The sequence below is a fragment of the Eublepharis macularius genome, chromosome 4 (genome assembly GCF_028583425.1).
Source record: "Eublepharis macularius isolate TG4126 chromosome 4, MPM_Emac_v1.0, whole genome shotgun sequence".
Taxonomy (NCBI): Eukaryota; Metazoa; Chordata; class Lepidosauria; order Squamata; family Eublepharidae; genus Eublepharis; species Eublepharis macularius.
Genome location: NC_072793.1, coordinates 152,872,218 through 152,899,005, shown reverse-complemented (window position 1 = coordinate 152,899,005; position 26,788 = coordinate 152,872,218). Strand labels below are relative to the sequence as shown.

Genomic DNA, 26,788 nt, shown 5'->3' with positions numbered 1-26,788 from the left:
CAAACAAAGTTGAGACGAGCAACCCTGTAATTATGCATAACCTGCCGTTATAATATGCAGACCCTCTGATGTGTGCCTTCCAGCGAATTAGCGGCCTGAGGATTGCAGGCCCATTTGGGAAGGAAACAAGGAAGTTGCTCAGACTGTCTGTGATTTGTCAGTGAGGCGGAAAGTTAGGCAGGGAAATACTGTGAGGCACTTACACGTGAAATAGCAAGCAGTGCCTGGATCCTAGTGAGGCCCCATTGTGGGCAAGTTCATCTCTGAAGAATCACCAGGAAGAGGGTGTTGAATTCAGGCTGCTCTCACTGTCCTTTTGACCTCCTTGTAGGTGCTTGGATGGTTACTACGGAGACCCAGTTTTGGGCTCGGGGCAACAATGTCGTCCCTGCCCATGTCCTGGATATCCCGGCTCTCGGCATTATCACGGCATCTCCTGTCACACTGATAGGGAGACCAACCAGATAGTTTGCCTGTGTGCTCCAGGCTATACAGGTAAGTGAGCCGCAGGGCAAGGAGTAGTGATTACAGGGTGGGTCTTAAAATAACTGGTGTTGGAGCATTTTCCCATCTCTGGACTTTCACCCCCTGAAAACCTCATTCCCACCTGACAGTCACATCTCCCTGGCCATCTCCAGCTCCTGCCACGCTCCCTGTGGAGCTCATTCTGCACAACTCATTCCGCTCACCAAGTCAAATGCTATGCGCCTGTCGTGCATGACATTTCACATGGTTTTTGCAGTTCTGTGCAAGTGGCAAAAAACAGAAGATTTATCAAGTCCCTGGAAGGCTATCATTGGATTGAGGCACATGCTGAAAGGGAAGATATTTACAATGTCATCCCATGCTTAGTTTCACTAATTGAAACTGGGCTCATCCTGCACTGTTGTCAGCATTTTAAACTAAAATAGTTGGCCTTTAGAACCTCACTTTTCCTTTTAAAATGTTAACAAAAGTGCAGGGTGTACAGTTCTAATTGCAGAAGGCAAGCAGAATTTGGATGTTTAAATCTTCTCTTCCTTGCCTCGTAACCCTGATGCAACTTGTAGCTGCCACAAGTGAACAGTTTATCTTTTACAGAGTGTCAGAGACCCCCAATATTTGTCATGTCCATTTTTGCCCTTAGTAGGTAGTTACCTTGTGCAGGCTAGCTTCCTATATAGGCTGATCCATCCATCTTCCCCTCTGATTCTTTCTCTGTCTCTCTCTTTCTCTCTCCACACACCCACATTCACCCTCATGTTACTATTGCATTCTTTTTTGCCTCAAACTCAACAATCCACATGGTCTTGTTCTTCCCTGGCTCACATCCATCCAGCTATTCTTTTCCAGTAACAATTGAGTGATATCCTTTATATGCTACTTAACCTGGTTAAGCTGAAACACTTGGGGTACGGCTTTTTCTATCCATTTGATCTGAAATTCCAGCAGAGAAGTCATATTATTCTGAAGCAGCAGGCAGACGTAACATAGGCCTTTCTAGACAATCCATTTACAGCACAACAAATGCTTATTTGTGCTTCATTTGTCATGAAGTATCCAGGCAGTACCTCTCTTTTGGGGATATGACATGTCTCCAGCAAAATGAAATATATTATTGCTGGAATAACGCAATTCTTTTTAAGGCTAGACAGGACTACATGGGAAGGGTCAGTAGCTCAGTGGTGTAACACACACAGAAGAGTCTCACATTCAGTTCCTGACACCTCCAGTTAAATATTCAGGGAGAAGGTGTTGGGAAAGACTTTTCTCTGCCTGAGAACATGGAGAGCTGCTGCCTGTCAAGGAAGACAGTACTGAGGCAGTGGGTGTAACTCAGTATAGGGCAGCAGCGTCATATCAGTTATTGGGGTAGACTTGCAAAGGAGCTAAAACTGACATGTGTTAAGACAAAGTGTGCTGACTTTCATACTAAGGCTAGTCATTTTCAGTCCCTTTTCGCAAATTGAGTACGCGCACACATCACTGATTTTAGCACAAACAAACAAAGCAGCTGAACAACATGGCTTGGCATGCAGAAGGTCCCAGGTTTAATTCCCAACGTCTCCGGTTAATAGGAGCAGGTAGCATGTGATGGGAGAGATCTTTACCTTAAGATCCAGCAGTGCCACTGCCAATCAGACAATGCTGACTTTGGCAGACCACTGGTCAGACTTGGTGCAAGGCAGCTCCCTGTGTCTGATTAGTATTGGGCCAGGATAGTTGAGCAGAGTTCCAGCTACCATCAAGCCACGATGGGGAGGGAGGGAGGGAAAGAAAAAGTACCAAGCAGCCACTTCTCTTCATATTGTACATACCACTGATAATTCCATGTCTCTGGCAGGGCCCCGTTGTGACCGTTGCTCACCTGGCTACTTCGGAGCACCCGAGCAGGAGAACGGAGCCTGCCGCCCCTGTCAGTGCAACAACAACATTGACACCAGTGACCCTGAGGCCTGTGACCCGCACACCGGTCAATGCCTGCGTTGCCTCTACCATACCGGAGGACCCCACTGTGCCGAATGCCAGCGTGGTTACTACGGCAATGCTTTTCAGCGTAACTGCCGACGTGAGTGGGATGGCTGGGCCTAGACTGAGGGGCTTGTGCTGTGGGAGTGAGAGGAGGGTTTCGGTCTGAAGCCACAGGCTCGAACTGGAGGGGTGGTAGCTTTGGTTGTAGGTCTAATGCATACAACTGGGTAGGGGACCGAGTGGAAAACACTTAGTATCTAAGGAGAGCTCTCTTAAAGCAAGCAAATGTGTGCTCTGGGGACACAGTTCATTCACATCAGCATCAAGAAACACAGCCTGTTGCTTTGTAGGCAGGTTCCACTGCAGTGGAGAAGGTGAAGTCACCCATTGCCGTGCTAGTGATGATAGATGCTATGAAGAAGCGGGGAGGTACTTGTGAGAAGGGCTCATTTCCAATGGGAGGTGCTTCCACAGTCCAAAGGGAATCTGGTGCTGGGAACAGTAAGCAGCAAGCATGAGGCAAAGTGCGTGTGGTGCTGGATTCTGTGACCTGAAGTCCCGCTGTGTCTGTAGACCACTGTGTTTGTGCCAGTAGACCAGGGAGGGCTAATCTGGATCAGGGCCATGAGCCTGAAGAAAGGAGCAGGTAACTTTCCTCTCTGTACTATTTCCCTGATCTAAAGTGGCATCCATTCCTGATTTAAATCCCAGTGGGGGAAAAAAGACAGCTCACCATATTGTGCCAAGGAAGAGAAGTTGGTTATTTATTTAGATATTTATGTCCCACATTTCTCCCCAACGCAGACCCAAATGGGCTTGCAGTGTCGTTCTCCAACAACCTTGTGAGGTAAGTTAGGCTAAGAGAGTCCGAGCCAGTTAACCACCTCTTCTTCCTTCCCCAGGCTGCCCGCCCTGCCTCCATGCCACTTTTTAGGGCAAGGCTACACCTCTGCCGCTCCAGACACAGAACTCCAGCATCATTTGCAGTGAGCTAGAAAGTTGCTGTGGTTTAAACAGACCTGAAAGTTGTTTCCTGTGTCCTGAATGGGGTGCCCCAAACATCCAAAATGGGGAGCTAGTTGTGGTATCAGCACAATGCATAGTTATTTACCTATTTATGGGACCCTTCCCTTCTCCACAGTGAGAAACCAGAGCAGCTTACATCAGTCTCCTCTCCTCTATATTCTGTGCTGCAGGGAAAAAACTCTGCACGTGATCAGATGCACTTTTGCTATGCTCTGGTGCTAAAAATGTATTATTTGGAAAAAAAATGCTTATTTGGTTTCAGTTTAAACGGGATGTATTGAAACCAAGCGACAATCCCTCCACTTTAAGGATTAGCAAGGGGTATTGCATTGTAGCATAACCGCATGTCAGCACATCATAAAGTCCATGACCCCATCTTCCAAAGAGAAGCTCAAGAGATAGTAAGAATTTTGAACTGACACCAAAGAAATCTTTGCACTCCTTTTAAGGCATGAGGAGAAGGCGTGAGGATTGTGACATTTAGAGGCGGGGGAGCCGGGAGAGAAAAGTGGATGGCAGAGAGCTTATTGGGAGCTGATTTTAGCAGATAACTCTTTTTGGGTGACTTATTCAGTACTCAGTCAAAACATGTAAAAGAAGGGAGGCGGTTGTGAAATAGGTGTGTATCGTGATGGCCATTTACTGATGTCTGGCTAACCATCTATGGGAATTCTAAGTCATTTTGAAAAATAAGTCTGGATAGTAAAGTTTAGCAGAGTTGGGCTGATGGGAAAATTGAGTATCCTGAAATATTCTTATTCAAGGGAATAAGTTCTCTTCAGGACCTCCAACAGCAAACCTCAGCAGAACTTTGGTCAGGAGTCCCACATGGCCCAGTCACATGTTCAGCTGACCTAGGCTGCAATCATATTAACGCATTTCTGGGAGAAAACCCCACTGAATAACATGGGACTTACTACTGATTATTTATTTTATTTTTAACCTGCCCTCCCCGCAAGCGGGCTCAGGGCAAGGTACAAAATGGATTACAATACAGCTTAAAATCAATTATAAAAACAGATAAAATACAGATAAAAACAGATAAAATACTGTGCCCTTTTCTGGGCAACCAGAGGGAGTCGACTCTCTGTACCCCTTGTAGAGGGAGACCGGTGGAAGGCTTGGCAATGATGGACTAAAATTAGCCTCCACCATATGCCTGGTGGAACATCTCCTTCTTACAGGCCCGCCTAAATGATACAAGATCCTGGCAGGCCCGAGTGTCCTCAGACAGAGAGTTCTACCAGGTAGGGGCCAGGACCGAAAAGGCCCTGGCCCTGGTAGAGGCCAGCCGAGCCTCCCTAGGGCCAGGGACCACCAGTAGATATTTTCCTGATGAATGAAGTGCTCTCTGGGGCACATACAGGGAGAGATGGTCCCTTAGGTATGCTGGTCCCAGTCCATTTAGGACGTTAGACCTGGGTAGACATGGCTGGGATTATTCTCACAAGGCCCTTTGCATGCTTCCTTTCATTTAAGTCATCAGTATTCTGCAGCTTAAGGAGCCTCAAAGGATTCCCACGGAGTGGAGCAGGGGCAGTTCTTATTTGAGGAGGGGCTTGGGATATCCCCATGGTTGGGTAAGAAAGGCTGGGAGACAGGCAAGAGGCTGCCCTTTGCTTCCTTGCCCCATCCAATGCCCTGCTCTTTCCCCTCAGGATGTACCTGTAACGAGCAGGGAACCCTGCTTTCCCACTGCTCTGAAGGTGTCTGCTATTGTGACCGAATGACAGGCAGCTGCCCCTGCCGTGCCAATGTGGTAGACAGGAATTGTGATAAATGCGCCACGAACTTCTGGGGCTTTGGCAGTGACCTGGGATGCCAGCCATGCAACTGTGACTCTGTCCATTCATTACGGTCAGACTGCAACTTGGTAAGTGACCAACAACCCAAGAAGGTCAGGTAGAGAGGGGTCTGGTTAGTACCAGTCATTTTGTCATATGCCTCTAGACTAGTTGGCATACTTGAGACTGGTGTCTCAGAGAGAAACTACATGAGGTGCCTAGGTGCGTGTTGGGTCCCACAAGGATTCCTGGGTAGTGTAGTCTTACAAAGAACAGCTGTTCAATGAAATTCTCTGCCGGGGAATCTTTCTCTCTCTTGCCAAAAGCCTCAGCTCGGGTTTTCCTCTGGGAGCATGGGGAGGGCGGGACAGCGTAACAGGAGCCAGGAAATCCAGGGTGGCTTTTTGCAGGAGACAGAGAGAATCCACAATGCGATTCTACACCAGAGAGGAGTGTGTGTGTGTGCCTGCCCTGAATTTTCTGGCTCCTGTTACATCCACCCCATCCCCCACTCCCGAGCTCCAGGAGGAAAACCTGAGTCGGGGCTTTTAGTAAGAGAGAGAATCTCTCCTATCACTCTTCCCCCAGCTGAGAATTGCATTAAGAAGCTGTTCTTTGTAAGATACACTACCCAGGGAACACATGTCTAGCATCTCGTGTAGTTCAGCTCTCAGCCATGCCATTGTCCCTGCCCTAAGTCTCATCTTTTACTCCACTCAGTTCACAGGACAGTGCCATTGCCAGCCAGGCTTCGGAGGACGTGTTTGCTCTCACTGCCAAGAGAATTACTGGGGTGATCCAGAACAGGAGTGTCTAGGTGAGTATAAGCGCATAGCACAAGGAAACATATCCCATGCGCATCGCTCTCATGTCAGCATGGGCCAATGTTCACACACCTGCTAAATTATAGAAGGTCGGGGGATTGTTCACTTGCAAATGGGCTTCCACCTGTCCCAGGCTCTTATCCCCAATTGCTGTGCTTTCACATATCTTGCTCCACTGTTAAAAACCAATGGTAAAAGCCTAAGTTTGAGACACAATGGTTTCTCAGCCCAGTTCTGATGAATAGAACCAACATTTACCCTGAGCAGATTGGAGAAGAGGTTTCATCAACATATAAAAAATTAGCCTGGAACAAGCCAAGATGCTCAGCTGGGTCAGTGATCTGGCCAGGGGAGAGAAAGGTCTGTTAACACTTTTAAAAAATTAGTTCTTGGGCATACCTTGGTAGGGGTCAAGGAGTAGAGCTTTGATCAACTGTTCTGCTTTCCCCAACCAGAACAACTATTATGCCCTAGCATATCACTGCACATGCTTCTTTGAAAAAGAGCATGTCATGTGCCTATGCTAATGTGAAGAAGCCCATAAAAGCTGTATGGAAAAGTTCATTCATTTGAAAGGAGTATCAAGATCCCAACACAATTTGGACTGTATAGCCTTTGTTCAAGGGTAGAGTTGATGTCAAACTGTAGCTATAAGTAAAAAGAAATCTTTCAAATAGACACAAATGGTCTAGGATTCCAAAGGTCCAGGCACCTACTTTGCATGACATTTTAATGGCATTGCCTTCTTTTGTAGCATCTTGTATACTTGTCTTCACTCGTGGTTTCCCAGATCCACAAGAAAGCCAGACCTGAAAACCTTTAAAAGATCCCAAGAATACAGCCTGATACAACTTTGACTTACTAGCATAAAGATGCTTCCTTGACCTCCTGAAATTCCCTCCTTTGACTAGACTTGACTGGTGATGCAGAGGTTGAATCTCCCTTCCAGACACCCCTCAGATCACCAAATCTAGACCCATTTTGGATTCAAGTTCAGGCAATGCTTCAGTTTATTACTTGCATGCATATTCTTTACTACTCTGCTAGCAACAGTTGACCCAATACAGGTCAGTTGTAGAAAGATGCCAGCTCCGCCTCTCCCCCAAGTGAATTGAACATTTGTCATACTAAGCTTTTCCTGGGCCTGATCTCTGCCTTTGTCCCCTACAGCATGTGAGTGTAACCCAACAGGATCCGAGAGCCTGCAGTGTGACCGTCTCAGTGGACACTGCCAGTGCCGGCCTGGCTTCACGGGGCAGCGCTGTGACCAGTGCCAGAGGGGCTTCCGGCAGAATTTCCCCCGTTGCTCTGCCTGCCATCCTTGCTTTGGTCAGTGGGACAAAGTACTGGAGCAGCTCTGGGGGCAGCTGCGACGGCTTCAGGAGACAGTCGAAGCCCTAAAGGAAGGTGGCCCCATACCTGAGGCCAGCAACAACCGCATGCGAAACCTAGAAAGAAGCCTGGACCAAGTAGAACAGCTTCTTGGGGATGGGAGTAGTCCAAGCACTTCTCTGCTGCACCACCTCAGCGCTCTCCTGGCACAGCTCAGGTAGTGGAATATGGTTATCAGGACAGAACAAAAGTGGGCGAGATTGGCAACAGAAACAGAGGAAATGTCTATTTAAAAAAGCTATAGACCTGCAGTGTATATGTTTTACTCAGAAGTAAATCCCATTGATTTCAGTGGGATTTAACCTTTGAGCAAGTCACACACTCAACCTCATTTGGTTGTTGAGAAAATAAAATGGAGTAGAATAATTTAAGCTACTTTGGATGCCCATCAGGGAGAAAGGCAAAATAAGTAAATAATTGAAGTAAATAAATAACAATATGCAGAAGATTTCTTGTCTACCCCTTTTCTTTCTCCCTCTACGCTCTAAATTTTAGCTAATGTTATTTTTATTGTTGTGGACTTTGGCTTTTATGTCAAAATTTTACACTGCTGGAAAATAAGCTGTTCTTTTTATAGAAAATGCTATTAAACCACTTCAAGAACTTGGGTTGAAAGTGCAGACTATAAAAATGTTAATGGAAATAAATCACATAAGCTGTTGCTGATGTACCTATCCAACAGCCAATTTTCTGTATCCTAAATTTCAGTCTTATTGGCACATTATTTAGCTTGTAATGACATATTACTGGTTATAAGCTGCTATGAATCCTCTTACCGTTCTTCTGAGAGATTTTGAAGGCAGAGAATTTTGATCTTGAATATATTATAAATATATTTTATGCTGCCAGATTCAATTTAGCTGCTAATTAGAGAAATGTGAGCCTACCCACCCTTCAATTTACAATTACCTGTCAGGTAAAATATGGAAGAAAGCAGAAATGAAGAAGCTGCCATATTGGAGTCCAAGAAGGTTGACAACCAATTACCAGATGTATTGAAAATTTTGAATTATTTGTACAATTTTGTAGTGATAACTGCACATGACAAAAATAAAATATGAGATTGGAGGTGGATGTTAAAACAGCCCTGGAGCAAACTAAACCAAATGGCCCTTCAGTTCTGGCAGTACCACAGAGGCTCAGGCTGTGGCAAAGATGGAAACAAGAATACCTATATGTCATGCCACCTTACGCTGCCGCCCCTCTGGGATTTAGGGTCCCTTGGGAAGGCACAGAGTACCCTCACCCTTCTGACCTCCATAGTTTGGCCAATAAACAGGCGTGAGGACACAGCAGAGTAACAACAAACAAAAGGGTTTATTTACAAGGAGGTCAGTTAATCAAACAACAAGCAAACAAGGTGCATTAGCAACAATAGATTGGTGAAAGCAAAATTTAAAAAAGGCCCTAGCACAACTGAACAACTCACTGTCCCTCTGTCTGCCAGGCCTGTCTTCTCACCCTACCTGGATGAGGGTCTCTCCCCACTAGCAGAAACCTCCTCTGGCCTCCTCCCTGGGAGAAACACCAGAGGCTTTTTCCCTCCCAGACTAATATAGCACCCATCCCCTGTTCTGATTGGCCAAAAGGGTGCCAAAACGGCTGAGGGGCTCCAAGGAATTGTAGGCAGGCCTACGCCCACTGCTAAACAGGCTTCTGAGGCCTTGCTAGGCCTTCCTGGCACAGCCAGATCATGACACCATATCACCATCATTGTGGGAGCCTTGGTCCAAGCAGCTCCTACAATGCTACCAGCACCACAGAAGACACTTGGCTCAGGTTGCTTCCAGTTTTCCAGGGCAGCTCCCCTCCACCCCAGAAGTTTCCCAGTAAGCCAAAGAGCCAGTCATCCTCTGAATGTTAACACAATATTTGCTTTTGTATTGGATGCAAATATCTTTTAAAATTTTGTTTTGAATTTTTTGTTTTTGTATCGTGGAAATGTTTTCTAGTATTGAATGTCAATTCACGCACATTTAAAAGAAGCAGGGCAAGAGTTTCCACAGAGATGGGAATGTTCTACACTGAGTTATACTTTCTCAGCTGTATCCCACCTTCCCTGCAATGAACACCTGGTCCTTGTCTCCTATTTTATCTTCACAGCAACTCTGTGTGGCTGGTTGTGCCTGAGAGATGGTGATTTGTCCCGTGAGCTTCGTGGCTGAATGGGATTGGTTCTCAGGCTTCTATGCTATAATCTCTCACCAGGACAGACATGGATGAGCTATGGCAACAGCTGCAGACCACTGATGTGCACCTGGATGGCACTGAGAAGGATGCTGCAGGACAAAGGAGCCGCCTGAATGCACTGAACCGTGAGCTGGGCATGCTGAATCGCACTGTCAATCACCTCCGCAGCCAACTGGGGAGCATAGCAGGTGCCAACTTCAATGGTAAGAAAGGCAGGGGCAGTCTCTGTGCCAAAGGAGGATCCGTGCAACCTATGGGCAGGGGAGCCCTTCCTTGAAACTCGCCTGCTTCTCTTTGCTTGGCAGAGTCTCTTCGTAGCATTGTGGAGTACTTCCAGATGTCAGAGCAGGCACAGCAGCAAGCAGAGGCCTCGGTTCAAGGACCGCAGAGCCCTGTGGGCCAAGCCAAACATACACATCAGTCCACAGTTGAGCTGCTCAAGCGTAGGAAAGATGTCTTTCGAAGGAATGCAGCAGCTCACCGGAAGTTACTTCGTGACCTTAAGAAAAAGGTCAGCGGCCTCCACCTCCACAGGGTCAACCAGAAGGTAAGTTCTGTGGTAGGGATGGATGAGGGGAGGACAAGGAAATCGAGGGAGTTTACTGGGTACGAGCATGATGGCCATCACTCACTGCTTCCTGACCCGAGTGCTGGTCCTTCTTTCTCCTGTTCTGTCTGCTTACGCAGTGGACTTGGGTCTCATCAGAGGCCTGCCTCCCTGGACTGATCTTGGACTGCTATCTTGCTCCAGATCTGTGGTGGTTCCGGAGAAGAGGACTGTGAGCAAGCCCCCTGTGGAGGGGCCAACTGCAAGGACAGCTCAGGCCAGAGGCACTGTGGAGGCCCTGGCTGTACTGGAGCCCTACCTGTATCCATGAAAGCACTGAATACAGCCCAGAACTTCTCTCACCAGCTGGAGACCACCACCAGGCAACTGGGCACCATCGCTAGCAAGGTATACCCCACCCTATTCAATCACGCCTGCCATTGTCATTCACCAACTATTATCATTCGGTTTCTGTAATAACTCCACTCTCCAAGATATAAGGACAGATGGAGTCGCATTCTAGCTGTATCTGAAGAAGTGAGCTGTGGCTCATGAAAGCTCATACCCCACCACTAATTTTGTTAGTCTTATAGTTGCTACTAGACTCTTGCTCTTTTCTACTAGCAAGATATTGTTTGCATTAGTATAGGAGTATGTACTGAAAGACTTTCCAATGATATTAGTAATAATAATTAGTAATGGAGTGGTATTGGAATTAATATTCTTATATAATGCCATTGGTGTATATGGCTCCTTATGGAATAACAAGCCAGGTGGCTTATAATCTAACAGAGAAAAGACCTGCAGCAATAGCACACAAATATCTATGAATGCAGATATTCGCATTTGGACTTTGGCTATGAAAGCAGTTGGGACTAAAACAGCAAGAAAGTTCATAAAAGCTGTTTCCTAGCTTACTTATCCCTTAGCCCAAATGCAGGAAAGAACCAACTTCTCTTGCATGATTTTCACCATCTCAATTGCAAAAGAGCAGCCATATTAGTCTGTCATTGCAAAATAGAACAAAAGTCCACAGACACCTTAAAGACTTAGAACATTTATTTCAATACGAGCTTTTATATATGGACACTGCAATTCACAAGAACTTTCCAGGTTATGTGGGGTGGATTCCCCCTTTCACCACCCAGCCCCAGGTCTCACATCTCAAGCCAGCCTGGGGCACTAAACAGTGGCTTCCTTTCTAGGTGCAAGAAATCCAGAACCTGGCGCGAGATACCAGGAACCGTGCCCAGGAGACTCTGGACCGAGCTCAGGTGGCACGGAGCCGCACAGAGAACTCAACAGCGAGGCTGAGGGAATTCATCCAGAGGATAAAGGACTTCCTAGCAGGTATTGGGGCATTGCGCACTTTGAACAAAAAGGAACTGTGAGACAGGAAAGGTGGTGTGTGCTCAAGGGCTGTCCCAATAACATTTAAATTCAGTACTTGGGGGAAGGGTCCAGGAAAGTGGATGCTAATGCTACTATAGCATAAATATGGTGTAAAATTATTTGCAAGGTTGATGTTTAGACATAGGAAACAGGACTGGGCAGTCACAAGGCAAACAGCTGTGTCCAGCAGCAAGGTTCTGCTCTTGTCTCCCCAGAGGAAGGCGCTGATCCAGAAAGCATTGAGCTCGTGGCCCAGCAGGTACTGAACATCTCCTTGCCCATCAGCCCAAGTGAGGTTGGAAGCCTGCTTCAGGAGATCCGGAACAGCATCAGCCAGCTAGATGGAGTGGATGTTATCTTGAACAACACTATAGATGACCTGAAGCGTGTCAGAGATCTACTAGCAAAAGCAGAACTAGCCAAGTGAGTCTCCCTCAGAGGAAAAGGACTCTTTTTATTTTTTTAAAGTGATTGTGGAAACCAAACTTCAAAATGGCACATTTGACATTACCATAATTCATTCAAGTCCTGGTATAGTAATATTGGGTTGGATCCAGTGGAAGGTGTTGATGCTTGCAGATCTTCTCAGATTTCCCTTTCCTACAGAAGATTTTTCTGGGGGGTTGGGACCCAAGTGGAATAATAACTACATGGGTTGGAGTGGAGGGAGCTGCAGTAGAGGAGGGAAGGGTGAAATTGCTCCCTCGTGCATGCATCTTTTATCATCGGAGTTCTGCTGATGAAAGAGGAAGGAATAACTTTGCTCTCTTCCTCTTCTCGATGTAGTCCACATGGGTCTTGCAGACCTGGGAATAAACTTGCCTGAGAGTGAAAAGGACTGCTGGAGGAAGGGGAAAGTTGGGAAGATCTGCAGTCCTTACACTGGATCCAGCCCATTAATAAGAGCACTGCAGTTTCATTTCATTGATCAAAGAATAGTTATGTCGATAGTTCCCTGCTACTTTATTTGGGGTTTGGACTGCTTGGGGTCGTGTTTAAATGTGGAAACACCTGGGAGAAGAGACCTTTTCTGTAGTGCTTTCTACCCCAAATGCGTTATACTTTTGTCCTCATTTAACCTTATGGGTTAGTCATACTGAGAGAGAGACTTGCTCAAGACTGGTGAGCTTCACGGTCTGCATGTGGGTATTGAGGCTCCCCCACTGCCAGATACGTCTTCGCCACTGCAGACTGGCACCAGGGAGTCTGGGGGAGTGTCTTGTATTTTAAAATTATTATTTCCTAGTCTGTAGCTAGAACAAATATGATGAAGGGCTACATCATTGTAAAGGGTACCGTCTACAGAAAAATGGGAGGTGCTGAAGGCCTACTGAAATCAGTGAAGTACACACAAAATCCAGTAGAAGCAACAAGGGGCAAGTCACGAAACCAGGGAGGAGCTGACGGCTGCTAGAAATCCATTTGAAAACACATAGTTAAGTTATGAGCATAGAACACACCATTTCAAAGCTCTCTGTCTTAGAGGCTGCATCGTGAAAAGTGGGATCTTGTTTTACAGCTGGGCCTGCTTACAGTCAGCACACCCTGGGCGAAGAGCCAGTGTGTGTAAACATCTCAGACTAATTTCAGGCAATCCCACATGCAAATATCTCAAAAGCACACCTTATTTTTCTAAGCTGCAGATTTGCTTTATTCTGATGACAATTTGTGCGGGTGGAAAGGTAGAAGGATTTTTGGATATATATACATTACCAATTTGCAGAGGCCCAGAGATAGCGTTGTATATCTGTCACTGCCTGCAGTGCACACATTCCATTTTTGTGTGCTGTGATGGTCTCTGGCAGTGGCTATGTGTACACAGGCATGTGGCATGCCATACTTGGCCAATAATGACTTTCCCTGGCACGTTCTCCCTGCTTTTATTACCATCCTCCAGTAGCTCATTCCCCACTTCAGCCACTACTCAGGGCCAAACGGAATGATACGTTGGGCCTCCAATTCGCTTCCCCTGCAGCCACGTGGGAAAGCAATATGGGTGGGAGGAGGCTGAATTTCCCTTGGGGAATCCAGCTACAGGGGATTAAGCGGCCTGACTCTTGGCCAAACAATTTGTGTAGTTTGGCCATCAGCAGCAGTTGCTGAGCACTTGGTCCACACACACAATCACTAATTCTGCTGAAACTGGATCTCAAGGTTTCTATTGAGCTTCAAATTCAACCTTGGAAAAGCTGCGTCAAGCCTCTGGCAGGGTCACCGGCAATGCTGCAAACAATGTATATAGGTCTGGCACGCTTGTTGTTCTGTTGGCTAGTTGATGTGATGGCCAATACACTTCCCCCCCATTCCCTTCCCTGTCAAGAAATCTTTCTTCCTCTTCCATGAAATTGACTAGACTCCTGATCTGGTCCAGCCAGTTTCAGCTCTCCCTTGATTTCTATGGGGCTAGGAGAAGCTCTTGCAGTGAAAGCACCCCTTTCTTCATTACCTTTTGCACTATTTCCAAGCTACCCGTGCTATATCAGAAGTAGCATCATAGTAGCACTAATGGAGAAACTGATCCCTTTGATTTACAGTAAGAATAATCTGCACGGAACCCAAGTGCCAGGGCAAAGAATAGATAGTAGAATGGGAAACAGCAAAGGGCTCATAGAAAATTGATAGGCAGTAGATTGGATGGAGACTATAGGAATAGATGCAGCTGAGGGCCAATGGTTGCAGTTGAAGATGTTGTGGTTGCTAGAAGCCCTACCCAAATCACCCACAGGCTGTGGGAAATGCCATGCTTTCTTGCTGCCATTAAGACCACAAGCTCGCTTCTCCAAAAGTCAAGATGAGACGAGAGCTGAATGCGCTCCATGCTGGAAGCCATCGTCAATGAGTCATGAGGGTTTTCTAGGCCTCCCTTGGTTGTTTGCATGAGAAACAGGTGGCATTACATTTGGAAGCCTTGCACACTTGGCACAGATCTCTCTGTTTGTCACACCTGCTGAAGGGGGCTTTTGGCCACAAATACTTTTTTTCAGTAATAACTTTGTTAGCCTTGAACATGCCACATCTTCTGTTTTGTTTACTCTTGTCTTTTTACTCAGGGAGCAAGCACAGGGAGTACAGGGAACAATCAGAGATACACGTGCAGCACTGAATGATGCCAAGAACAAAGTGAGGACGGCAGAGAGAGCAATGAACAGCACCAGGGAAGTTATCCGAAATGTGGAGGGCAGAGTTGCACAGGTAAGGAGAAGAGGAATCACTAGTCAGCCTGCCTGGATTTTCAATGGAACCTGGAGGGGATTCCTTCTCAAGCTTGGTAGACTCTTTCAGCGGACAGCCCGAGTGTGTGAACTGGTCCTAGACTTTCATTTTTCCTCCCTATACCAGATAGAGCATCTCTGCTTTTTTGGAAAATGAATTAGTCATAGCAGAGATGATCTAGCAATTCTCCAGCTGCACCCCTTCAAGCTTCCCTGTTCATTATTTTGTCCTCTGTGCAGTCCCACATTAGATCTGCACATGCACAGCCCAGACGCGGACATGCTAAAGCTTGCCTAGCCCCTTCACGCGCTTTCCCCTAGGTGCAGCTATAAAAGGCGGGGTGAGCATCTCCCTCCATCAGTTCTTCTTTTGCCGCCAATGAAGAAGGATGTCTGTCCACTCTGCCCCTCGGATTCATCGTGCTTTATGCAAGTTAGGGCCTTCAGTTTCATGACGTCGAAGCCTCTTCGCTCCAATATATAAGGAAGACAGGAAACTATACATACTCGATAGAAGGGTTTATGCTTCCATAACTTTGACCTTTAGAATTGGCAATTATGAGGCTACCAATGGCACGCTACCAGTTTTTCTTATGGGAAAAGATTGGCCCATATTTGGATCTAATTCCTGATGACAAGCAAAGGCACACTAAGATCTTGCAAAGAGAAGCTCTAAGGTTCTCCAAACAACAGATTAACATGGCCAGGCATATCGGAGATTGCTCATCCAGAGCTACAGACTCTGTTATTGTCGTATGTTGACATGTGTGGCTCAGAACCACAGCACTAATCCCTCACAATAGGATGAGGGTAGAAGACGTTCCCTTTGAAAGCTCTGACCTATTTTTGTCCACTAGGGAAAAGGCACTAAAGAACATTAAGGATGATAAGGTGACAGCTAGATCTTTGGGTATCACCCCTCTCTATCCGAATCCATTCAGGTGGAGATATCCCCTTTGGCAGTACCCACCTTATAATAAATACAGTTGGTTCCATTCCCAGCCAATGCACCTATCGTTCAGGGGCTCTCAACAGCCTTCTTCCTCCACCTCCATTCAGCGCCATAGGAGATACTTCAGAACTGAATCAAAAGACAGTTCCCGATCCCCAAAGGACCAATCTGGCTCAAATAAGCAGAGTTTTTGATGCCAGCTCCTCTTGTGTCCCACCAGGCATCCACCCACTTCTTCTGCAGGCCTGGGAGTCGATCACCCAGGAAGCTTTGGTGTTGTCCATTGTCAATCAAGGCTATTGCATGGAGTTCGTGGCAACTCTTCCAAACATCCCACCTCTGCCTAGACCTCCACCTCCCCCCACCCTGCTTGCAGAAGAAATGCAGTCATTGGTAATATAAGGGGCCATAGAGCCAGTTCCATCTATTTGCAGGGATAGAGTATTTCATTGTGGACAAAAAGTCAGGGCTGTCACTCCATTTTAGATTTTCATTCCCTAAACAATTTTACAGTTTTCAGGAAGTTTCAAATTGTTCTTACCGTTCTTGACCAACTGGACTTCAGTCTGTAGAAGTCATCCCTGGTGCCCCAGCAGAACGTCGTATTTGTGGGGACAGTCCTAGACTCTTCCCAAGCCCTTGCCTTCCCCACTAACAAAGTGTTTCCTTGCCTTGAACAAGGTCCTTTCATTCAGGCACCAGTGTGCAAAACAAATTCAAAGGCTGTTAGGTTTTATGGCCTCTCTGTTACTCCTTGCGAGTTGGGGGAATTAGCGTGCAAGAAGCAGCAGCAAGAGGGGGCGACTTTTTGGACAGGACAGCTCCTTTACAAAAGGACCCTAATCTCTTTGTCTCATTTAAAGGGCCCAAAAAGGGCCAGAAAGTCTCCGCACAGACTATTTTGAATGGGATAGTATGGCTCCATTAAGCCTTGTTGTAAGCAGCGTAAGCAACCATGAGCATAAGAGCACATTCTCTGAGAACTCAATCCACCTCGGCAGCCTTCAAATTGGCATCCCTCTAGTCTAATTGTGTAAGGTGGCCACCTGGTCTTTGCCATCCACATTCATCAAACATTATCCCATTGATATAGACTCCAGAAGGGACACAGCTGTTGGCAAGAGTCTCTTCCATTAAAGAGCTTCACACCCTCCTTTTGGGTAAGTTAGCTCGCAAATCTCCCATGTGGGACTGCACGACAATGAAAACAGGATTGCACTTAGCTGTAACTGTTGTTCATCAAGTGGTCTTCTGTGCAGGCACACATCCCTCCCTCCTTCCCCACCATGAGCTCTTTTTTCTTACCTTCCTTCTGCACCGGTGGCTCAGAGAACTGAGGGAGGGGGCTGCCTGCCCCGCCTTTTATAGCTGTGCCTCAGAGAAAAGCATGCAAAGAGGCTAGGCGATCATCTCACATCTCTAGGAGCTTTAGAATGTCTGCGGCTGGCCTGCGCATGTGCACATCCCATGTGTGCCTGCACAGAAGACCACTCGATGAACAACAGTTACAGGTAAGTGCAACCCTGGCCGATTCCAGACGGCCCTCTGCCTCCCGAAACGTTGCGCGTCGTCGCGCGGAAAATGCGAAATATCGCGTTTTCTCGCGTGAGTTTTGCGTGAGGTCGCGCAAAACTCGCGCGAGAAAACGTGATATTTCGCGTTTTCCGCGCGACAACGCGCAACGTTTCGGGAGGCAGAGGGCCGTCTGGAATCAGCCCCTGTTTATCCTGCTAACGCATTTCCACTGAAATACTATAAACTAATTAATTTACTTAAGGTTTTCTAAATGTACTGGGTTGGAGCCAAGCCTTTTGTAAATAGAACAAATGTGCAAAATTGATTTTGAGGATTTCTCTTTCCCCAGAAGCCCCTTGCACCCTCTCCCATGCCCCAGGAACTCCTCCTGATGGTTAAGTTACCTACAAGAGCAGCATGAGATGTGGCACAGAAGAATGCAACAAGAAGAGGGATTTGGTAGACCAAGAACTCCCATCTTGTACAAGTTTTTGCTCCATTCGTGGAGCATGCTGTGCTTGCTCAAAAGCAGGAAGTAGCAATTTCTGCAGATTCCTCCTTGTTGCTGCGTGCACCCATTACAAAATCCATGCTGTTTGTGAGGGTCTCCTGGCTCTCTGAATTAGCTTTTGGGGATCTAGAAAGGGAAAGCAAGAAAAAATCCTTTCTACAAACTTACTGAAATTGTCCAAGATTTTTTATTCCTTGGCTCAATCATCAATCAACAGGGAGACTGCAGTGAGGAAATCAGAAGGAAATTGAGACTTGGAAAAGCAGCTGTGAGGGAGCTAGATAAGATCCTTAAAGATAAAGATGTCTCTCTGGGAACCAAGATCAAGATAATCCAAACTATGGTATTCCCCATTACGGTGTATGGATGTGAAAGTTGGACAGTGAAGAAAGCTGACAGGAAGAAAACTGATTCATTTGAAATGTGGTGCTGGAGTTTTGCGGATACCATGGACAGCCAAAAAGACAAATAAGTGGGTACTAGATCAAATCAAGCCTGAATTCTCCCTAGAAGCTAAAATGACAAAACTGAGGCTATTATACTTTGGCCACAGCTGTTGGCGAAACGTCAGGAACTACAATGCCAAGACCATGGCAATACAGCCCGGAAAACCCACAACAGCCACAGAAGACAAAATTATCTGGAAAAGGCAATAATGCTAGGAAAAGTAGAAGGCAGTAGGAAAAGAGGAAGACCTAAAATGAGAAGTCTTCACTCAATAAAAGAAGCAACATCCTCCAGTTTGCAAGATCTGAGCAAGTCTGTTAATGATAGGGTGTCTTGGAGGTGTTGCATTCATAAGGTTGCCATAGGTCAGAGGCGACTTGACAGCACATAACACACATAAACTTACAACCCACTGTCATCAGTATTAGAATCCAAAGCAGCTTTGCGGGACCTGAATTGTTAGTTCAGGTCCTGTAAAGCTGTGAGCTTGAGAGCAGAGTTTGCAAGAGAATCCCTGCTCCCTCGTTACAATAATATATATTTTGCAAAAGTCAGCACTTAGAATTTGCACACAAGATGGATAAAATCAGAGCTGGCTCTTGATTATAGAAATCTTTGTCAGTTATTTGTATGAGTTGATAGACTAATCTATTAAAATCTGCACATATTTTCATATGAATAAAACAACAGTTGTAAAGAAGAAACAGATCATGACTGGATGTGTCACAGCAAGTACCATCTTAGCATAACCGTTCCCTCCTGAGACACAATGGGGGAGGAATACTTCTAATAAAGCGCCTCCCACTTAAGGATTTGTAAGTGCATTTAGAAATCATTAATTTTTTTTAAAATCTGCTGCCTGATAAATCAAGGGCACTTTTTTAATTAATTAAAAATCTTTTCAATTAATTAATGTAATCAGTTAATTGACTAACCACTGCAGCCCTAATAAAAATGCATAAATGCATCATAATATTTCAGCCTTGAAATACAGCAGTTTGTTCTTGTAATGCAAGTTGCAACTGTTGTGGAGGAAGCAAATTTCACATCACTACAACAAACGATACAGTATTTGTATAACTAATATTATGTTCAGAACTGTGGAAGCATCTTGAAAGAGTAATTATTCTAAGCGAACTTCAGCTAATATCTTTTAATAACTTCTATGAGCAAACTGCTTTTCATTAAATTGTATTAGGCCCAAATAATGTAATACTGAAGTCAGCCCGTTCCAGGTAGGCTTACCATTTGCCTGCCAGTTGCAGGCAATCTTGGGGAGGTTTGCCCAGCTGCTCACCAATCACTGGGAAGTGACAACCCCTCCCCAGTGATCACCCGCCACTGGCAGGCAACCGGTGCGCACTGGGCACGAGGACATCACTTCCTGAAGTGACATCATTGCACTCGCTGTGGGCGTGTTCCTGCACTTAGTTGGGGCCAGTTTTGACCCCAAACGGACCAGAATTAGCCCCACACAAAACACAGGAGCACACCCATGACTGGCATGATGATGATACTTCCGGGAAGTGCTGTCATCATGTCTCTCCAGGAGCATGTGAGCGAGGAAACTACTACAAGTCCCGGGTCCCCCCCCCTCCCGTTGGGATGGGGGTAAGAGGGACCTGGGAACCTAGTCCCAGAATATACCATCATGAAGTTATAGAACATGCATTTAGCTACTTAAGGAAGCCATTCACAAGTCCCACTCTCCATTATATAAAACAGAGTCAGTATATAACATAAAACCATATAAACCATCAAATCCAAATCTTATGAACTGTTAAGCTTTAAAACATCAAGCAAATACCAACAGGTAAAACCTAGCAGATACACAGTACAGTCTTAAGCAAGGTTACACTCTTAAGTCCACAGGCTTAGAAGGGTTAACTCTGCTTAGTCTTATACTGTAAGAGAGCCAATGTGGTGTCAGGGTTAGAATGATGGACTAGGATCTAGGTGACCCAGGTTCAAATCTCTGCTCTGCCATGGAAGCTTGCTGGGTAACCTTGAGCCAGTCACACACATAGCCTAACCTACCTCACAGGGTTGTTCAGAGGATAAAATGGAGGAGAGGAGAATGAAGAAAGCCACTTTGGGTCCCCAATGAGGAGAAAGGCAGGGTATAAATGACATAAAATTTAAAAAGAACACCAGATAAATAGTATAAACTGTGCATAAAAATCAGGAAATAAAAAATGTAAAACACAACATAAAATGGCACACTAAAAACCAACACCTCTCAATGAAATGGCTGAATTTATAACGAAAGATTTTCCCTGGCACCTAAAAGATCACATGCCCATTGAGCAGCTGTGAGGACTGCTCAGAGGCTTGTATGGGGGTGGGGGGCGTTCCATGATCAAGCCATCACAGAGGCCTGTTTCAAATATAATGAAATGTTCCCATAATGCATGCCTATATTACAAACCAGGCTTGGGAATATTCTGGTACATGTAGAAAACAGTTTACCATAACTTCTAAAATTTTTGAGTCCTAATGCCAAACACAAGCAAATCCATAGGGTTTCTTCCTTATGTAAAAACTGGGTTTGGAAATATATCTCAAGTTTCTTTCCTATACACTTGATGCTACCTGAGATGGAAAGTAATAAGCAGGCCTTTTCTTAGGGATCATAGCGTGACTGTCTTTACTTCCTTTCAGGCTGAGCGCAAGCTCCAGGCACTGGTCAAAAAGGGGTCACAACTGGAAAGCCGCCTCAGAGAACTGGCACAGGATGTGGCTGCCTTACAGGAGAAATCCCAGACCAATCAGCGGTTGGCCCAGCAAGCAAAGGGAAAAGCTGAACGTGCTACTGCTGTTGCAGGCAGGCTGGAAAAGGTAAGAGTCTTTCACCTCCACTGCCAACAGGAACAGTGTCTGCTAACCCACTGCATCATTGCCCGTCTCTTTGCAGAGGACCTAATGCCAGATTTCTTATGGCCCATGATGTCTCCCTACCTGCATGTTCCTGCCAAGGATCCCATTGGCATCTCTTCATGCATCTGACCAAATGGGCTTTTGCCTCACAAAAGTTTATGCTACAATGACTTGGTCAGCTTGCAAGATGCAAGAAGATGTTTTATGATATAATGTCATCAGCAACTTGCTCCATCTTCTGCCATAAGTGTGGCAGCCCTTCATACCCCTGTTATGAAATACCCTAAGAAATGAATTCTGGGCCCATATTAAATAATGTAATCTCATACATACCAGAGGTGCACATTGCTTCTACACCGGGTGTTCTGTCTAGCTCCAGTGGAATGCCTTTCTTACCTCCCCCTTCCCACTGCAGCCCAAAATGGAACCACAGGAGAACCATAAGAGGGTTGTCAGAGGTCTGCGGGGGGGGGGGGGGTGCACAGGGGGCAGAAAACAACAAAAATCTTACCTCTCCCCTTCTGCCTGTGGAAATCTGTGAAATCCTAGCTGGGTTTTGCCCAGTAAAGGGAATCGTATTTTCCCCAAAAAGGAAAAAGCCTCTTAAAGGAGGCAATTTTGGTAAGAAAAATTGACCTCTGGGAAAATGTGTAGATGCCCTCTCCTGCCCACATGAACTTCTGTTCCCAACTGCAGCTTTTCACAGCTGCTTTGTGTAAAAATAAGCAACCAAATAAACACAACTAAGCAGCATATGCATTTTGAGCATGAGCAGACTCCCTGTCTTAAAAATGCATGTCAGGCTGCCTTGAGACATTCTACTGCCAACTCCCCTCCATTGAGGTCTTCTTTGCACCAGTCACAGACCAAGGATCTGTTGTACAGAGATATCACTCTATACACTTGAGGTTGCGGTATTTTGGAATCCATGACAAGCAGACAGCAGATTCTCACTGACTCTAGAGAAGTGCTCTCCTGCTCAGACTTCCCCCCCCACACACACACTAACATTGTGATATCTCACAGTTGCAAATTGTGTGCCAACTTCACTTTGCCAGAAACATTGTCAGATGGACTGCCAGTTTTTTTCTGACCATTTGCCATGATGATGAGTGTTGATCTTTCTGTCCTCTAGGAGGTGGAGAAAGTGATGCAAAAATACCAAGAGTTGCAGAAGCAGCTGGAAAACCAGCCTGGGGGCAGTGACTCTTTGCAAAGGCTGATGAACCTGAAGACGGAGGCACAGAAGCTCCTTGAGAAGGCCAGTGGCAGCAAGAGAAAGGTGGACGGTAAGGATGCTATTATTGAGCCAAGTCAGATAGGGAGGGATGAGGTGCAGGGGGATGTGTCACTTTTGTCACTTAGCAAATAGCCCTTTTATGTCTTCATGTACTAGGAGGAGCCTGACAGCCATGCATCTTGAGCGCATACTTACCATGAATGCTCCCAATGCACAATGCAGCCAGGTTGTCTGAATTGGGGGAACCTACATATTGTTCTTGCACATACAGCTTTGGTACACGAGAACCAGAACCTTGAAAAATCCAGTGGTAGGTTTATATACACCCAAGCTGTACACTAGAGTTGCCAGCCTCCTGGTAGGGCCTGGAGATCTCTTGGAATTACAACGAAGCTCCCGATTCCCAAGATAAGTTCCCTTGGAAAAAATGGAGGGTGGACTCTGGCATCATAGTCTGTTGAGGTCCATCGCTTTCCCAAACCTCACCCTCCTGAGGCTGTACCCCCCCCAAAACCCCCCAGGAATTTCCCTATCCAGAGTTGGCAGCCCTACTGTATACACATGCAAAAGATGTGTGTTGCCCAATCAGACAAGGTGGGGATCGTGCATATCAGGAGGCTCTACATGTGGTTGCTAGCCTCCCACTAAGCATGGACGTAACAGAACAAAACAGACTGTAGCACTTATTGGTATGGTCAAAGAATGAGCAAGGCACCTAGGGAGGTCTAGTAGAAAGGTGGAAGTTCTGTTATTATTATACAGCATCGTTTCCAAAACATTTCAGTAAATCACTTGAATATTCCTGAGAGAGGGGGGCAGTATTATTGGCATATACCCAACATTAGGCTGGAGGAAGTCCCTCCAGCTCTAAAAAGCTCCCTCCAACTTAAGATTTGAGTCCAGTAGCACCTTAAAAGTCAACAAGACTTTCAGGATATAAGCTTTTGAGTGAAAGCTCCCCTCCTCAGATACCGGTAGGAATGTGTCTTTATATCCCAGCCAGAAGGTGGGAGAAGTCTTGCAAGGAAGGGCTTCAGGATGCAGAGGTCCAGTGCAGTTTAATTAGAGCTCTAATCAAGCTCCATTAGGTCGATTGGAGTTACAGCTGCGTTGTTCCATTGTACCTTTGCATCTGACCGGATGTCCTCCTTTGCAACATCTCTTGACAAAGGGAGATTTGACTCTCAGAAAGCTCATACCCTGGGAATCTTGTCAGTCTTTAAGGTGCTACTGGACACAAATCTTGCTGTTCTACTGCAGGCCGACCTGGCTACTCCCCTGAAACTACCTCCGACTTAAGGGGCTTTGCTGTGGGAGGAAGTCCAACTTAAGCTGGAGGAAAGTTTCAAAGTTTGTTTTGTTGGCTACAAGCCACGATCTCCTTGTTGTAGTTGCGAGCTGATGCTGAGGGAGGGTGGCTTACACTTGCCTAGTGAGTTCATTGTGAGGATAAAGTGGAGGAGGGGTGAACAATGTAAGCCGCTTTGAGTCCTCAGTGGGGAGATAGGTGGGGTATAAGCAAAGTAAATAACTAAACGACCATGGTGAGACTTGAACCTGGTAATTCTTGGTTCACAGCTTGGTCTCGTAGGAGGCACTTGTACCTCCATATGTCTCCCTGCACTCCTTCCTCTTCTCAGCTGAAACCCTGTTTTATCCCAGTGAACTCATTTCCCTGGGTTTTGAAACCTGCCTTTTCTCCCCCCACCAGAGTTAGAGGAGCGCTTTGAGGCCAATGAGAGAGAGATGCAAGCAAAAGCAACAAAGCTGCAGATGCTGGAGAGGAAGGTGATGGAACTGCTGCAGTATATCCGGGAGAAAGCCACTGCCTATGCTACCTGCTAGGACCAAATGTTTCTGTCATCAGTCCCTTGGGTCTGACTTCTGCCAGCTCCAGGCTGTGCCTTGGTAGGGCTCTTCTGTACAAGTCAGTGTCTGGCCTGCTTCTGAGGCTTTGTCTGTAGTTTCAGAGCCTTCATGTAAAACCAGTTCATTTCACCTTCCTATGCACTGTGGGGCCCCTCCTCCTCCAAGCCCATGCGTCTGCTGCCCCAACACAGACCCTAACCCAACCCGGCCAGCCCTCCTCCCCCACCTATATCCTTTATCTTTTTTGTAGGTCTAATATTTGCCAGATTTGGGCAAAAGAGGGGGGAGATGATCAGATAAAGAGGGTGTGTCCGCTGACATTTAAGATCTAATTAGCTGAACCTTTTGAATTGCTGTGATGCCAATTCAGCTTTCAGTTTGTTAACAACTGGCAGCAATCTGCCATGGGTGTGGCAAGCAACAAAGGTGCCTATTGGCTGGAATCTGAGTTGTGATGGGCATGATGGGTAGAAGGGCAAAGAGATTTTTGTTGTCTTGGGCATTATGCAAAGCCGAATCTGGACTATGATGTACCCTTGTAATCCCTACTGCTAATCTACTAACTTTAATCATGCCCGATTTTGTAAGCCTAACAGTCATCAGGCTGGAAAATCAAACTACTGCTCGATGTAGAAGGATGTAGACATTGCTACAAATTGCTACATCTGCTAGAAATTCCAATGGACTAGCCATGTCCACTGCACCAGGAGGGCCTAACTGGGGCTGGGCCTTTCAGAACAGTTCTAGCAGCAAAATCTCATATAGTTGCAGTTATGTTGTGTCCAGTCCATGTTCTATCCCAGGCCTCAGGGTCCAGTAATTAGAAAGGCATATATGCCTATGGGTATCCTCCAGAGAGGTGGAATATGTCCATCCTAACGCTTCATGGAATAACTCCCCTCAGGGCAGCCTCTTTCTTTCTTTCTTTGCCAAGGAAACAAAGCGCTTCCTAAGCCACCCAGGTCCTTTGGTCTATGATCTCAGACTGTGAAAAGGATGAGTGGGTGCCATAAAAACAACATTCCAACTGTGCCAGCTGTTGCTGAAAAGTTGGCTGTGGCCTTCCAGTTGCCTTCTGTCTATTTAGCCTCTGGGAAATGAACAACTTTGAATAGAATCCTGGATTCTTCTTAGGCTTGCAATCCCACAGCTGCCCCAATTGTTGGTAAATAATAATTGAAGATACAAACCTTACCTGAAAAGGGGCGGGGGGGGGGGGAGAGTGAGCAAAAGCCATTCAGCATCTTCTCTGAACCTCCACTATTGAAAAGGGTCTCCTATTCCACCCAAGATTTGGAGAATCTTCCTATCTCATTTCTCTCATTTTTATGGTCTTTAGACACTGGTAATAGCAATTAACACACATTAGATGGGTTTATAAGAGATAATGTCTATGAACAGCTGTTGATCACAATAGTTTATTATTGCCTTAACTGACCAGCAGAAAAAAAGTCTTCCTTCTCAACTGTAGCTCCATCCATAGCGTTTTTCCTTTCTTGCTGCGGCTGCCTTGTCCACTTACTTGCCTGGAGGAAGGCCACAGGCTGGTTGGCTTTTCCGAACTACCCCACAACAAGGATCTTGCCCAGCTCTTTATCCTAATCTGACAGAGCCATATCTGCCTACCTTCTGTTTACAAGTGTCCACACATTTTCCTCGAGACAATCAAGTACCTGTCTACCCTCCTCCCCAAAATGTAGTATACATTGAGTTGGATCCAGCCAGCTTTTTCACTTAATCTCACCCAGTTCCCCTCCTTATAGGCCACTGACTCATGTAGCTTTTATTCATGCATGTTCCATGAGGAGACTTCCTCGTCCCTTATTCACCAGATGAAAAGCTGGTTAAATCCAACCCATTCTTCCCATCTTACATGTGTGACATCATGTGCCTCTTTCATCCCATTGGTCCAGTGAACATTTGGGAAGTGCCACCCCAGGAGAGTAGATTCGGATCCTACCACCAATTATTGCTTCTCAATTGATGTCTCAGGGTGGACCCCTCCCCCCTTGGTAAAAATAAAGCCCTTGACTCTTCTGATATGTTTTTGTGTCCCTTGCTGCAGAGGTTGTATTGGTAGTGTGTTGTCTTTGGGAATTAAAGAGCATTTGACCCCCAGAACTTTTGAAAAGTAACAGCAGCTCCTAATGACAGTACCCATATGTGACTTGTTTGTGGTAGTTGGGCATTCGGATGTTTTTGCTTCTGTGCTAAAACAGTTTTTTGAGTTACTGAATCCTAGCCTAAGGGAAGTTTACTCACCTTACGGTGGGAAGAAATCCTTCACTTATGGGTCCTCTCCCTGCTGATGTGTGAATCGCCCTCAGGTTTCTCTCTGGTGCCACTATGTTAATGATAGAAGCCAAATGTGGATCCTAGAAAAAAAAATTAAACCATTTTCTAATGCCTTATTGATTGAAGAAAATAATATGTTTGGGTTGTTCCTGTGACAGTTCCATCCACAAGCAAGCTCTACATCAGGGAGTAAAAGAAGAAAAGGGTGTGATGTCTGAAGGCCCCTGGCCATTCTCTTACCCAGAGTCTGGGTAAAAATCCCTT

The 26,788-nt window shown here is 45.9% G+C and overlaps 1 protein-coding gene across 1 annotated transcript in view; it reads left to right on the top strand.

The window, feature by feature from the left end:
* LOC129328176 (laminin subunit beta-2-like) overlaps positions 1–26,266 on the top strand; it is a 79,252-nt gene extending 52,986 nt beyond the window's left edge. Inside the window, exons 22-35 of the mRNA XM_054977034.1 lie at positions 332–495; positions 2,324–2,548; positions 5,136–5,350; positions 5,982–6,078; positions 7,256–7,634; positions 9,686–9,870; positions 9,973–10,214; positions 10,419–10,622; positions 11,420–11,564; positions 11,822–12,029; positions 14,657–14,798; positions 20,905–21,081; positions 22,256–22,409; positions 24,072–26,266. Coding sequence (XP_054833009.1) covers positions 332–495; positions 2,324–2,548; positions 5,136–5,350; positions 5,982–6,078; positions 7,256–7,634; positions 9,686–9,870; positions 9,973–10,214; positions 10,419–10,622; positions 11,420–11,564; positions 11,822–12,029; positions 14,657–14,798; positions 20,905–21,081; positions 22,256–22,409; positions 24,072–24,205 — 2,671 coding nt within the window. The 3' untranslated portion in view covers positions 24,206–26,266. The remainder of the gene's footprint in view (positions 1–331; positions 496–2,323; positions 2,549–5,135; positions 5,351–5,981; positions 6,079–7,255; positions 7,635–9,685; positions 9,871–9,972; positions 10,215–10,418; positions 10,623–11,419; positions 11,565–11,821; positions 12,030–14,656; positions 14,799–20,904; positions 21,082–22,255; positions 22,410–24,071) is intronic.
* Positions 26,267–26,788: the final 522 nt, after the last annotated feature.